We start from the raw sequence: 13,759 nt of genomic DNA, 5'->3' as shown, positions 1-13,759 counted from the left end.
CCCCATTCCACAGGGACAGCTGAGGTCCAAGTCCTGGGTCAGGCCGTGGCCACTGGGCGGGACTGAAGGGGGAGGTAGGCCCAGACGGGCGGCTTTCAGAAACACTAGACACCTTTGGTTAGGCAGGTCCCCCTACCATTGGGATCCAGCCTCTATCTCTGCTGCAAAGCAACGCCAGCAACGCACAGGACTGCCACAGTGCGAGGCGTGCAAAAGGTGAGTGCCCTGGACGATCCCATGCTCACTCACAGTCCAGATCACCTGCCCTCCTAATTCCGCTCTCTCCAAGCTGAGTTTTCTGAATTTCCAAACTTGCTTATCAATTTTTAGGGTCCTGATGATCCCTCTTTCCTTCCTCAGATGCCCCTGAAAGGAGTCCAGACTTAGGAAAAAAACATGACCCCAGGTGCAGTGTCCTCTGAGCATCATAGTTTAGGCACGTGGACAGCCCATAGCTGGCTCCATGACCATCATTCTAAGCTCGGACTTTCCACGTAGACCACGGCTCCACAGTCACATGAGAGAGACAATCTGGAAACACCTGCCTCTTTCTCTCTTCGCTCCTGAAGCAAGTACAATCACAGACCTGCAGTCTCTTGGTTTCTCTCCAAGTCCTACTGACTTTCATATGAGATAAGAAGATTAGCTTTAAAATAAGGCCAAGCACTGCTCCCGAGTGTCCTATAAATGAACCCATGCAGTGGACAAAATACAAACTTCTCTAGGGGCAGTCCCAGTGAGAATCATCATATAAACATTGCTCGTTACAATCATTTTACTGAGGTTTTGTGTGTGAGTGTCTATATATCTGTTTTGCTAATAAAGCAAATCCGGGCTCATCACCCTTCCTGCCGATGCCCCATACCCTGAGGAATGCCACAGGAACACTTGGGAAGAGGTCAAGGAAGAAAAGAAGCAAAGGGCCTGTGTGATGTAGCCAATGGCATGGAGCTGGGCCAGAGATTCATCTGGAGCCCATAGGGCCCTCCCCTTCTGCGCTCCCTTAGCAGCTAAGGGCTGCAGATCACAGCCCAGAGTGTCTCTGGCTCCCCACCGCCAGTCTCCAGTTCTTGGCTCATCTCTTTGGGGAAAACAGACCTGAAGATTCCTGGCTCTAAGTGTCTAGCGGAGGCACCCAAAGCCATCTCAGTTGCTTTTCAGCCTTAACTGTTCCGAGACAGGAAGTCAAGAGGCTCTGCCCTCCCTGTCCCTCAAGCTCCTCTTGTCCCAAGCTTGTTACAAATGACAACGGTACAAAAATAGACGGTGACATCAGACATAGGCTGTCCAGGGACAGGGAACGCTGGGAGCTCCCTGTGCCCACCGCAGTCACTGAGGGGTCTTGGCAGAGAAGCCCAGCGTGCTAATACACACGAGGGGTCCTTGCTGATGTCCCACCCATCCCCAGTGGCTGCTGTCTCTTTCCTGGTAGTTTTTATGTTGTTACAAATATCATGGCAGTAAGAAAAAATTAAAAATGAAGGAAAATACCCTTTACACGGCATGCCCCCCTCTTCCTAAATTGTGCAGAGAGAGTTCGGATGCAGCTCCCATCTTGCAGGGTGGGGGCGCACGCCTCTCCCCGGATCTTTCCGTGGAGAGAGCCTGCCGAAGCGACTGGTCCCACTTGCATTTTCTGTTGGGAAAAGCCTACTTTCAAAGTTGTTGGTCATGTAGGTGTGTGGTGGAGGGGGGGGCGGTGTCTAGGGCAGGACGGTAGGTTTTTGTCATCTTGGACTTTTTTTTTTTTTCCAACAGACCTCTCAGCTCGCGCCAAAAATGTCTCTCTCTGACTCTGGGGACTGGGGCCTCGATATTTCAAACAGCTCCTGAGGCGACTGAGAGGATCTTCTGGAAGTTAATATCCTGAGTATCTCAGCGAGCTGTTTCTCAATGTTCGTCATCTTGGTGTTCAAGGCCTTGATGTCCTCCTTGAGTTCATGCTTCACCTCCAGGACGGTGGCCTGCAGCGTCTGCTCGGGAATGGGGTAGAAGGAGTGCTTGACTTCTGCCAAGATGGGGCTCCGGTCCTGGGGGCTTCTGGCCTCACCCGCGTTGTCCAGACGCAGGTCGCTCTTGGTGATGCCGCTGTCGCACGAGTCCGTCTTCTTGAGCGTAGCCTCGCTGGCGGCCTTCGTCCTCTCGGGGAGCGTCTCCATGGACTCCGCCTTGGACACCTTGCTCCAGTCCTCGGCCTTCCCGCAGGCATCCTTGAAGCGGGCCCAGCCCTTACGCTTGGCGCAGTCGGCCCCGCCGGCCTTGGGGCCCAGACTCTCGGCCCCGGGCGCCTGCAGCCGGGCGTGGTCCAGCCCCGCGGGGGCGGCGGCCGCTGGGAAGGCCACGGGTGTGGCGGGGCTCTCTCGGACGGTGACGACGCTGGCCTTCACCAGGCCGTGGTGGCTGTGCTCGGTGAGGACGCTGCCCTTCTCCACGTCCAGGTCGTCCAAGTCCCTGCCGCCCCTCTCCGCGGCCAGCCTGGCCTCCTTCTGCTGGCGGAACCTCTGGAAGAGCCGGCGGACGGGGTGGTCGGGCGGCAAGATCAGGGGGGCCTCATTCTTCCGCTTCATGCGCTCCTCCTCCTCCCGTTTCACGTCACTGATCTTCCGGAACACGATCTGCAGGGAGACACAGCAACAAGCCCTGTTAAGCCAGCTGTGGCGCCAGACCACCTGACCTGCCTCCTGAGAAACCTGTGCGCAGGTCAAGAAGCAACAGTTAGAACTGGACATGGAACAATGAGCTGGTCCCCAGTTGGGAAAGGAGTACATCAAGGCTGTATTCTGTCACCCTGCTTATTTAACTTCTATGCAGAGTACATCATATGAAATGCGGGGCTGGATGAAGCACAAGCTGGAATCAAGATTGCGGGGAGAAATATCAATAACCTCAGATACGCAGATGACACCACCCTTACGGCAGAAAGCAAAGAGGAACTAAAGAGCCTCTTGATGAAAGTGAAAGAGGAGAGTGAAAAAGTTGGCTTAAAGCTTAACATTCAGAAAACTAAAATCATGGCATCCGGTCCCATCACTTCATGGCAAATAGATGGGGAAACGAGAGACTTTATTTTCTTGGGCTCCAAAATCACTGCAGATGGTGACTGCAGCCATGAAGTTAAAAGATGCTTGCTCCTTGGAAGAAAAGCTATAACTAACCTAGACAGCATACTAAAAAGCAGAGACATCACTGCTGACAACAAGGTCTGTCTGGTCAAAGCCGTGGTTTTTCTAGCAATCATGTACAGATATGAGAGTTGGACCATAAAGAAAGCTGAGTGCTGAAGAATTGATCCTTTTAAACTGTGGTGCTGGAGAAGACTCTCAAGAGTCCCTTGGACAGCAAGGAGATCAAACCAGTCAATCCTAAAGGAAATCAACCCTGAATATTTATTGGAAGGACTGATGCTGAAGCTCCAATGCTCTGACCACCTGATGTGAAGCACTGACTCATTGGAAAAGACCCTCATGCTGGGAAAGATTGAAGGCAGGAGAAGGGGACGACAGAGGATGAGATGGTTGGATGGCATCACCGACTCAATGGACATGAGCATGAGCAAGCTCCAGGAGACAGTGATGGACAGGGAGGCCTGGCGTGCTGCAGTCCATGGCGTCGCAAAGAGTCAGACAGGAATGGGCGAGTGAACAACAGCACTGGTCCAGGCACCAGTGATGGGATAAGTCTGGATCCTCCCTAGCCAGACAGTCCTGCCAGCCCACAGGATGCCTGACGTGTTGGGCATGGGAGGCCCATGCTGAATCCTGAACAGTGTAGATGGGGAGAACAGGATGCCCCAGGGCAGGGGTGGCTGCTGCGCCTCACCCAGCTCTCCGGAGACCCCTCTGAAGGCTCACCGAGCAGTGGGGAGAGGCCTTTAATAGACAGTCAGGGAGCTGAACCAAACTGACACCCCGCTCTTCAGAGTGCAGGACTTCCTGAGCAGTTTTTTTCAAGTTTGTTTGAAAAAGTAATCCTGCTGGGAGCTGAGGTGAGTCAGCACCCTCAACTGCCTCTTCTGGGTTGCATTTCAGGAGAGCCTAGCCCCTTCAGGGTCCCCATGACACAGGGAGGCGGGGAGGACAGGCCTGGAGGGAGGGGGCCCACCTGGAGTCCTGACAGCACAGACGATGGGAGTCCAGTGGCTTAAAAGAGCTTAGATTGGGGAGCAAAGAGATTTATAAAATGTCAGTTCTCAGTGGTTTGAGTAAATATAGAGACTGAGGTATGAATCATAGCAAACTGTGGATAAACCCAAAGAGATTTTGGTTTTAAATGAATTTAGACATACGTCCCAAATCTGAAACACACAGAGAACAGTAAAAAGAAAACTCTGCCACTGACTGGCTGTGTGACCTTGGGCAAGTCATGTCCTTCCTTGGCTGGACCAGATCAACAGTTCTCAAATCTAGCTGCATGATTCAGAACCACCTGAAGGAGGAGGTGGTCCCTACTGAGGGCGAATTCCCCATGGCAGGGTCAGAAACCGGCATTTGCAGCAAGCTCCCAGGAGATTCTGACCCCGGCAGCTGAGGCCAGCTCTGCTGACCAGGCTCTCAGAACCCCAGGGCTGACGACTGGTGAGATCACTCTGCTGTCCTGCATGTGGGCACCTGCTTATGCGTGAGTGTGGCCACACACCACCTCCGCACCCTCCTCCCCTCCTTCATGATGCTGAGACTGAGCTAGGCGCAGAGTGGGGCCGTGGGAGAGGAGGCGCAGTGAGGCCAGTGAGAAGAGTGTGCCCTTGGTCCCTGAAGGATACTGAAGCGGCTGACTGGCAGGCTTTGCAATCACTTCTGCCACCTTTTCCCTCTGACTGGACAAAAGGCTGGTTTGCTGCCTGGGGTGGAGGACACCAAGCCAAGCAAACGTGCTGAGCACCTACTGTATGCAAGGCACATACCCATAGCCACTCCACAGCAGAGGGAGGCCAGGCCTTTTTGCCCAGAGCTGGACTCTATGCTGGCAGTGACTCAAGCCACTTAGAGGGACAGAGCAGCATGGGGTCAGGAGGAAGGCCCACCCGAATGTCCCTAAAGGCCCTGGTGACGCTGTTTTCCTCATAGTTTCCTCAGCCACCAGCCCCCTCCGCCACTAGCCCTGCCTGGTTTTATGACAGAGCATAAAGCATGAAGATTAATGAACTTGACCATTTAAGAAACTGAAAACAGAAAAACAAGCTGGAGATGAAGAGATATGGCAAGGCTTTTTGAAAAGGCTGCTTCTTAACCCCCCTCAGGATGGCCATTTCTGTTTCCTGTGGAATCAAATGCTACATTTTTCTCTCAACAGCATCAGGAACATATGGTCCATGCAGACTCAGAGTCTCAGCGGGTGCGGGGCTCCCAGAGAGACCGAGGCCAGTCCAGGTCAGTGATCACTCCCTGAGCTAAGCCTGTGTGCTGCCGGCGCCTGGAGCTAGAAAGGAGGAAAGCACAGCGCTGCCCTGGAGGCAGACTCACGGCTGAAGTACGAGGTGCTGAGTTTCCCCGAGGAGGGTCGGGGGGGCCGGGGCGGGTGGAGTCACAGGCAGCAAGAGCACAAGTTTGGGACCCCAGACAGGCCTAGGACCACGATCCTCAAGCTTCAGTTTCTTCATCTGTGAAAGCAGACAAAACTCCTGGTTCCCTGGTGGCTCAGATGTAGAGAGTCTGCCTGCAGAGCAGGAGACTCGGGTCGGTAAGATCCCCCGGAGAAGGAACTGGCACCCACTCCAGTATTCTTGCCTGGGAAACCCCATGGACAGAGGAGCTGGGTGGACTACAGTCCATGGGGTTGCACAGAATCCAACATGACTGAGCGATTTACAGTACACTTAGAATCACAAGGATAAAGTTGGATAATAGATGAGTCTTAAAAAGAGTTCTTGACATTCAGTAGTCACTGAGTAAATGTATTATGTATCATTCTTTGTGGGGGCAACCCTCGAGACGATTCTAGAAGGATGAGTTGGAATTAGGAATAAAAGGTGAAAGACTTGGGCAGAGGTGTTCACACGGGAAACAGCGCATGTACTGACACAAAGGTAGGAAGGCCACCCAACAGAGAGAGACGGCTTTGTGGCAGCCGTCCCAGTGGCAGGAGACGGCTTTGTTCAGTGTGTGGTGATGTGCGCTCTCTCCCCATCCTCACAGCAGCTCCAGCAGGTGGGGAACAGTCATCCTCATTATTTGAATGAAAAAACCAAGCTTAGAAAGCGTAGCTGACCACCTACGGGCCTCAGAGAAGGAGCTAAGACACAAACCCTGGCCATCTGAGCCCCCATCCGTACCCGTGTTCTGAGTCCTTCGCTAGGGACGTGCCTTGGTTTTAGGGGAAAGGATGATTTTCTCTCGTATGTGTTGATTAACCCTATCCCTGCCCCACCACCTCTCTCCTAGTTTCTCTTACTCTCTGTCCATCAGCAAGTTCTCTGAAGAGTTCAGGGTCAGCACTGCAAAGCAGAGGGGTCTGGCCAAGGGGCAGGGAGAGACCATGAAGCTGAGGATCTCAAAGCATCTAAGAGGAGGAGGACTCACTAGGTAAATTAGAACCTATTAGTGTGGGCCTTGACTGTGAGAGCCAGGTTTGGAGTGGGTTAGGTGAAAAAAGACCCTGATGCTGGGAAAGATTGAGGGCAGGAGGGGAAGGGGACGACAGAGGATGAGATGGTTGGACGGCATCACGGATGTGGTAGACATGGGTCTGGGTGGACTCCAGGAGTTGGTGATGGACAGGGAGGCCTGGCGTGCTGTGGTTCATGGGGTCGCAAAGAGTTGGACATGATTGAGCAACCGAACTGAACTGAAGGTGAGAAAGAATACCTGTGAGGACCCAGGAGCTGAGTATTTTGGTTACTGGGAAAATCTTGCCTCCTTGGAGAGTGGTGAGGCCACCAGTTACCCTCAGGGCGTGGCACCAGGTAGGAGGAGCAGGAGTGCAGAAGTCTCAGTGGATTTTATCCAGGGAGAATCTCTGGTTCTGCGGCACTCAGAGTGTAGCTCACAGGCCAGTCCCTCCCATGCACCATCTGCAGCTTCCTCTGGCATCAATCAAGAATGACCTTGTCAGACCCCTTAGTGACATCCCGTGAGGACTGGCATCATCTCTTTCACGGGCCCCCTCTGACAGCGAGAGGGTCAGCCAAGTCTTCTGTGGACAGACTAGCCTGGGTCTGCTCATCTCAGACCCAAGAGGAGTGAGGATCCCTCCTCCTCAACGCCACCAAGTGAAGGAGACGCACCCCTTGCTTGCTGCTCAGAGAAGAGATGGCACTGTTGTGGGGGTGTCACTGGCCTCAGGTGTTTCACTGAGGCTGTATTTCTCACTCTCTTTCTCACTTTGTGAATTACAGGCATCAGAAGGTATGTCCACCCGAACCTCATGATGTGATGGTATTTGGGCTTAGGGTCTTTGCCAATGTAATAAGGTAAGGATGTTGAGGGGACATCACTCTGCATCAGGGTGGGCCCTGAATCCAAGCATGAGCATCCTTCCAAGAGACAGAAAAGAGAAGACATGAAAGAGCAAAAGGCCACGTGAAGATGAAGGTAGACTTTGGAGTTTTGTTTTTAGCTACATCACTTTGCCGACAAAGGTCCATCTAGTCAAACCTATGGTTTTTCCAGTAGTCATGTATGGATGTGAGAGTTGGACCATAAAGAAGGCTAAGTGCCGAAGAAGTGATGCTTTTGAACTGCGGTGCTGGAGAAGACTCTTGAAAGTCCCTTGGACTGCAAGGAGATCAAGCCAGTCAATCCTAAAGGAAATCAACACTGAATATTCATTGGAAGGACAGATGAAGCTACAATACTTTGGCCACCCGATGTGAAGAGCTGATTCATTGGAAAAGACCCCGATGCTGGGAAAGATTGAGGGCAGGAGGAGAAGAGGCGACAGAAGATGAGATGGTTGGATGGCATTATCGACTTGATGGACATGCATTCGAGCAAGCTCTAGGAAATACCGTAGGACAGGGAAGCCTGGCGTGTTACAGTTCATGAGGTTGCAAAGAGTTGGACGCCACTGAGTAACAACAATTTAGCTACAAGCCAAGAAGTGCCCAGGACTGCTGACAGCCCTAGCAGCTAAGAGAGGCATGGAATGATTCTCACAGCCTCCAGGAACAACCCTTCAGACACCTTGGTTTCAGGCTTCCGTCCTCCACACAGTGAGAGAATACATTTTGGTTGTTTTAAGCCACCCACGTTGAGATAATTTGTAATCACAGCCGTAAGACTTGGTTCGTATACAGCTGCTGCTGCTTAGCATCCCCTGAGTGTGGTCCTCCCCCAAAGCCCTGCCCTGTTCTCTCTGCCCTGTGAGGTCTTTCTGCTTCAGTGCCCACCTCACCTTTGTGCAGCGAAGAGCCAGCAGAGGTGCTGACAAGACTGGTACAAACGCCCTCCCTGCTGGGACCCTGAGGACATTTCTTCTTCTCTCTAGGCTTCAGTTGTCTTATTGACACAACTTCTTACTTTTAGCCTCGCTGCAGTGATGCGATGAAATGACATTTGTGAGAAACCTCTCCCTCCCTCCACACTCAGAAGCAGTGCTGTTTTTCGCTGCAGCCCCAGCTCTAAACCTGAATCTTCCCACGCAGAGCAGGGCTGTATCATTGCCTCGTTGAGCCCTCAGCCTTCACCCTCCCAGCCAGAGCTCTCCTCTCCTCTCACCCATCTGTCCTCCGTGTGAGTCAAGACACCAGTCAGGCAGGAGGAAATGGGGAGCTGGTCACATGCTTCCCCAACAGAGATGCTCCAGGATTAAAACAAGTGGACCAGCGTTCAGCCTCCAGCACTCCCTCAACAATGCCTCCCTCCTGCCTAGGGAAGCACTAATCGTGACCTGTGAAATGAAGTTAACACTAAGGTTTCATGATTCCACAGGAAAACTTAAAAGTGGAAGATGCACAGAACTAGGACAAATAATCCTAAAATTTATATGGAACCACAAAAGACCCCAAATTGTCAAAACAATCTTGAGGAAAAAGAACAAAGCTGAAGCCATAACTCTTACCAGCCTTCATTCACACAATGCTACAAAGTCATAGTAATCATAGTATTGGCATGAAAACCGATATATAGATCAATGGAACGTAACAGCACAGAAACAAACCCACACACCTACAGTCAATTAATCTACAAAAAGGTGGCAAGAATATACAACAGAGAAAAGACAGACTCTTCAGCAAGTAGTGTTGGGAAAGCTGGACAGCCATCTCTGAATCAATGAAATTAGACCACTCCCTCACATCATATACAAAAATAAACTCAAAAAGGTTTAAAGACCTAAATAGACATGACGTCATAAAATTCCTAGAAGAGAACATAGGCAAAACATTCTCAGGATATAAATTTTAGCAATATTTTCTTAGATAAGTCTCCCAAGGCAAAAGAAATAAAAGCAAAAATAAACAAATGGGACCTAATGAAACTTAAAACCTTTTGCAGATTAAAGGAAACTATCAACAAAACGAAAGGACAACTTACATAACGGGTGAAAATATTTGCAAATGAGGCAGCTGGTGAGGGCATCATCTCACACCTGTCAAAATGACTTCATCAAAAAGGCTACAAGTAATAAATGCTGGAGAGGGTGTGGGAAAAAGGGAGCCCTCCTACACTGTTAGTGGGAATGTAAATTGGGACAGTATGGAGGTTCCTTTAAAAATCTAAAAGTAGAAGCACTACATGATCTAACAATCCAGCTCCTGAACATATATCCAGAGAAGACCATAGTAATGAAAATGACCATAATAATGAAAAAATACATGCACCCCCGTATTCACAGCAGCACTCTTTACCGCAGCCAATACCTGGAAACAACCCAGGAGCCCGTCAGATGACTGGTTAAAAATATGTGACATATACTATATACATTGGAATATAAAAAGAATGAAATAGGGCTATTTTCAGCAACGTAGATGGACCTAGAGAATATCATGTTCAGTGAAGTTGGTCATAAAAAAACAAATATATCATTTATATGTGGAATCTAAAAACTGAAATGAATCTACATACAAAACAATAAGGACTCACACAGGAAAGAAACTTACGGTTCCCAGAGGGGAAAGGGAGATGGGTGAGGGATTAAGTTAGGAGTTTGGGGTTAACAGACACAAACTATTACATATAAAATAGATAAGCAACAGGATTTACTGTGTATAAATTTACTGTATCTATCACAAGGGGCTGTATTCAATATCCTATAATAAGCAATAATGGAAAATAATCTGAAAAAACATAACCGAGTCCCTTTGCTGTACATCTGAAGCTAACACAATCTTGTAAATCAACTATTTTTTAAAACAGAAGGCAGAAGATGACTTGTGACTTGCAAAAATCAAACCCACTATATACTCTCTGCCTAAACATTTAGCTCACTCCCCACCACTTCCTTCAACCTATGCTCCTGCACAAACCTGCTCACTATGACTCTGGAAAGTTGGGACCACGTTTATCTCCACCCTAAGCATGGTCTGAACATTGTTTTTGCCCCTGACCTCAGACAGAGGGAAATGGGGCATCTGTCCTGGAAACAGCAGCAAAGGGAACACAGGGTTGGGGGAACCAGTGTGGGCACTGAAGGTGGACATTTTTCTTTTTTCCATTTATTTTTATTAGTTGGAGTCTAATTACTTTACAATATTGTAGTGGTTTTTTGCCATACACTGACATGAATCAGCCATGGATTTACATGTGTTCCCCATCCTGATCCCCCCTCCCACCTCCCTCTCCATCCGATTCCTCTGGGTCTTCCCAGTGCACCAGGCCCGAGCACTTGTCTCATGCATCCCACCTGGGCTGGTGATCTGTTTCACCATAGATAGTATACATGTTTCGATGCTGTTCTCTCAAAACATCCCACCCTCGCCTTCTCCCACAGAGCCCAAAATTCTGTTCTGTACATCTGTGTCTCTTTTTCTGTTTTGCATATAGGCTTATCGTTACCATCTTTCTAAATTCCATATATATGCGTTAGTATACTGTATTGATCTTTATCTACTTTAAAAATTTTTATTTTATTTTATATTGGAGGATAGTTGATTTCTTTTATTTATTTTTTTTTTCAGTGGGTTTTGTCATACATTGACATGAATCAGCAATAGATTTACACATATTCCCCATCCCACCTCCCTCTCCAACCGATTCCTCTGGGTCTTCCCAGTGCACCAGGCCCGAGCACTTGTCTCATGCATCCCACCTGGGCTGGTGACCCGTTTCACCATAGATAATATACATGCTGTTCTGAGGGTGGGATGTTGCGATAGTTGATTTCTTATGTTGTGTTAGTTTCAAGTATACACCACAGTGACTCAATTATGTGTGTGTGTGTATATATATTCTTTTTCAGATTCTTTCCCCATGTAGGTTATTACAGAGCATTGAGTTCCCCGTGACATACAGTAGGTCTTTGTTGGTTATTTTATATATAGTAGTGTGTACATGTTAATCCCATCCTCCTAACTTATCCCTCCCTCCCACCTTTCCCCTTTGGTAAGTTTGTTTTCTAAGTAAGTTCATTTGTATCATTTTTTACAAATAACTGATAACATATGTGCTTAGTCGCCCAGTTTTGTCTGACTCTGTGACCCCAGGGACTGTAGCCCGCCAGGCTCCTCTGTCCATGGGGATCCTCCAGGCAAGAATACTGGAGTGGGTTGCCATGTCCTCCTCCAGGGGATCTTCCCAACCCAGGGATCAAACCCAGTTCTCCCGCATCCCAGGTGGATTCTTTACCGTCTGAGCCCCCAGGGAAGCCCTGATATCACATGCTATTTGTCTTTCTCTGTCTGACTTAGGCAGGTTGACATTTCACTACCACCACTTTACTGATCACTCGACCATGTTTCTGCTCCTTTCCTCAGCTGAACCTTCAACACAAATAGCGGCCAGTACCAACCAGGTGCTCAACGAAGGACCAGATATCGGGCTAAGCACCTTGTCAGCATCAGTAACCCACTCCTCACAGCCACCCCGTGACGTGGGCACGGAAGTCACTCACCCAGGCAAGTCTGCACCCCATGTACACTGGGTATTCTCTGTAGTTTGTGCTTCTTACCATCAAAAGAGGACAATAGCTAAGAAAAGAGCCACCCGTCTTCTGGTTGGTTGCATTCTCTCAATTTTTTCTGGATTAAAGAATCTGATACAAAACACATGTTTGTATAGCTGTAATTCTACTCTTAAAAAATAGTTGCTTTCCACCACAATGGACAAGCAATTGAGAATTCTGACCACTTGCATGTTACTGAAGAGTTGGCTCTGATGTGAGTGTCATTGTCCTTTGTGATCTGTGACACTCATCGCTTCAGCCAGATCACACCATTCCACACACACAGCACTGGAGCAAATAATTTGATTAAAGCAATTGTCTAGTTTTGAAACATGGCGGTTCTAACAGTGTCACTGGTTTATTCTAGGGTTTGACTCCCCCAGTCAATAATTTTCTGTTGCACTGTAAAAATCCCCGTTTCCCATAGTAGGACGCTGACTCTAGAGCCATCAAATGCATGAGCCCAAGGGGTGCCTCCCACTGCTTCAGCAGGGAGCAGCCACTCAGCTGCCAAGGAAACTCACCGGTCTACACTCCTTGAAAAAATATCCACGACCGTCCCACTCACCTCTGAACTCCAGACATTCCTCAGACCTGGTCTATAGAGCGAAGTCTCTCACGCCCTGGAGAGGGGTCAGGTGAGAGGTGATCTCAGAGACCCTCAGAATGAGGCCCCGTTTCTCGTGATGGTGCACTCGGGCACCTGTGCCTTCTCAAGAGCTCTCAGCAGGGCAGCCCCGAGCCAAGCGATGGGCCCCACCTGGAGAGCTAGTTCTGCTCGCCCCTGTCCCTGCAGGGGCGTCTCCGTGATGGGTCAGGATGGGGAGGAACTGGGAGCCAGTTGGGAGCAATCCTGTATTCCCCAGGGGACCCTGCAGAAGCAAGAGTGCCTGGGTGGGTGTGGGGAGTAGGCGGACTGCACTGGAGATGGGCTCCTCGGAGGGGAAGATGAGCGAGAGGGTTACTGAGCTTTCCCTTTGAGGCCCAGGTCCCCTCGCCTGTGGCATATTGGGGTACGAGTGTGAGAGGGGTGACTGGGGGGTCTCGGCCCCGGAGCCCCACTGCCTTCCCAGCCAGGGCAGAGCTCTCCCTGCTAAAGTGTGGGCGCTGTACCCCAGCTCCAGTCACACCCGGCCCCGCGCTGGCCCCTGAAAGTCGGGGGCACACCCAGGAGGGAGCAGTCTGGGCTGTGTGGCAAGGTGAGCCCACCTGCCGGCTCAAGCAGCCTTCTCTGCAACACCATCAGAAGGAGGACAGGGACCCCTTGCTTTCTCACAGAATTCTCATCCAGCACTGTACACACAGCCAGCTAACCGTGTTACGAGTCCTGCCCTAGCCACAGCTAGCTGAGAGACGAGCCGATCACCTTTCCTCTCTGAGCCTGGGTTTCCTTGCTTGGAAGCTGAGAATGCCAATGCTTGCTTTGGCCCTCAGGCAGCACAGGTACCAGGTAGACTACTGTATGTATACATGACCTGCATCACAATCACTCCTGTGTAAACCTCCAGGCAGGCCTCCCCAGTGCCTCAGTGGTAAAGAATCCGCCTGCAGTGCAGGAGACGCAGGTTCAACCCCTGGGTCGGGAAGATGCCCTGGAGAAAGAAATGGTAACTCGCTCCAGTATTCTTGCCTGGGAAATCCCATGGACAGAGGCACCTGGTGGGCTACAGTTCATGGAATCACAAGAGTCAACTTAGCAACCAAACAACAAAAAACCTCCCACTCC

General features: G+C 50.1%; 1 protein-coding gene and 1 long non-coding RNA gene across 3 annotated transcripts in view; one reads left to right on the top strand and one right to left on the bottom strand.

Moving 5' to 3' along the window:
- Window positions 1-1,422: 1,422 nt before the first annotated feature.
- The window catches only part of KCNH1 (potassium voltage-gated channel subfamily H member 1), a 406,833-nt gene continuing 394,496 nt past the window's right edge, over window positions 1,423-13,759 (bottom strand). For both annotated transcript variants that reach the window (XM_043924426.1, XM_043924427.1), the window contains exon 11: window positions 1,423-2,615. In XM_043924426.1, the coding sequence (XP_043780361.1) occupies window positions 1,764-2,615 (852 nt within the window). In that variant the 3' untranslated portion in view covers window positions 1,423-1,763. The remainder of the gene's footprint in view (window positions 2,616-13,759) is intronic.
- On the top strand, window positions 3,507-12,591 carry LOC122708226. Its single transcript, XR_006345063.1, has 3 exons — window positions 3,507-3,985; window positions 5,290-5,473; window positions 11,846-12,591. It is a non-coding gene; the product is annotated as an uncharacterized LOC122708226 (long non-coding RNA).

This window comes from Cervus elaphus, chromosome 14 (assembly GCF_910594005.1).
Source record: "Cervus elaphus chromosome 14, mCerEla1.1, whole genome shotgun sequence".
Classification (NCBI taxonomy): Eukaryota; Metazoa; Chordata; class Mammalia; order Artiodactyla; family Cervidae; genus Cervus; species Cervus elaphus.
The sequence above is the reverse complement of the archived record's forward strand: the minus strand, read 5'-3'. Positions and strand labels throughout refer to the sequence as shown.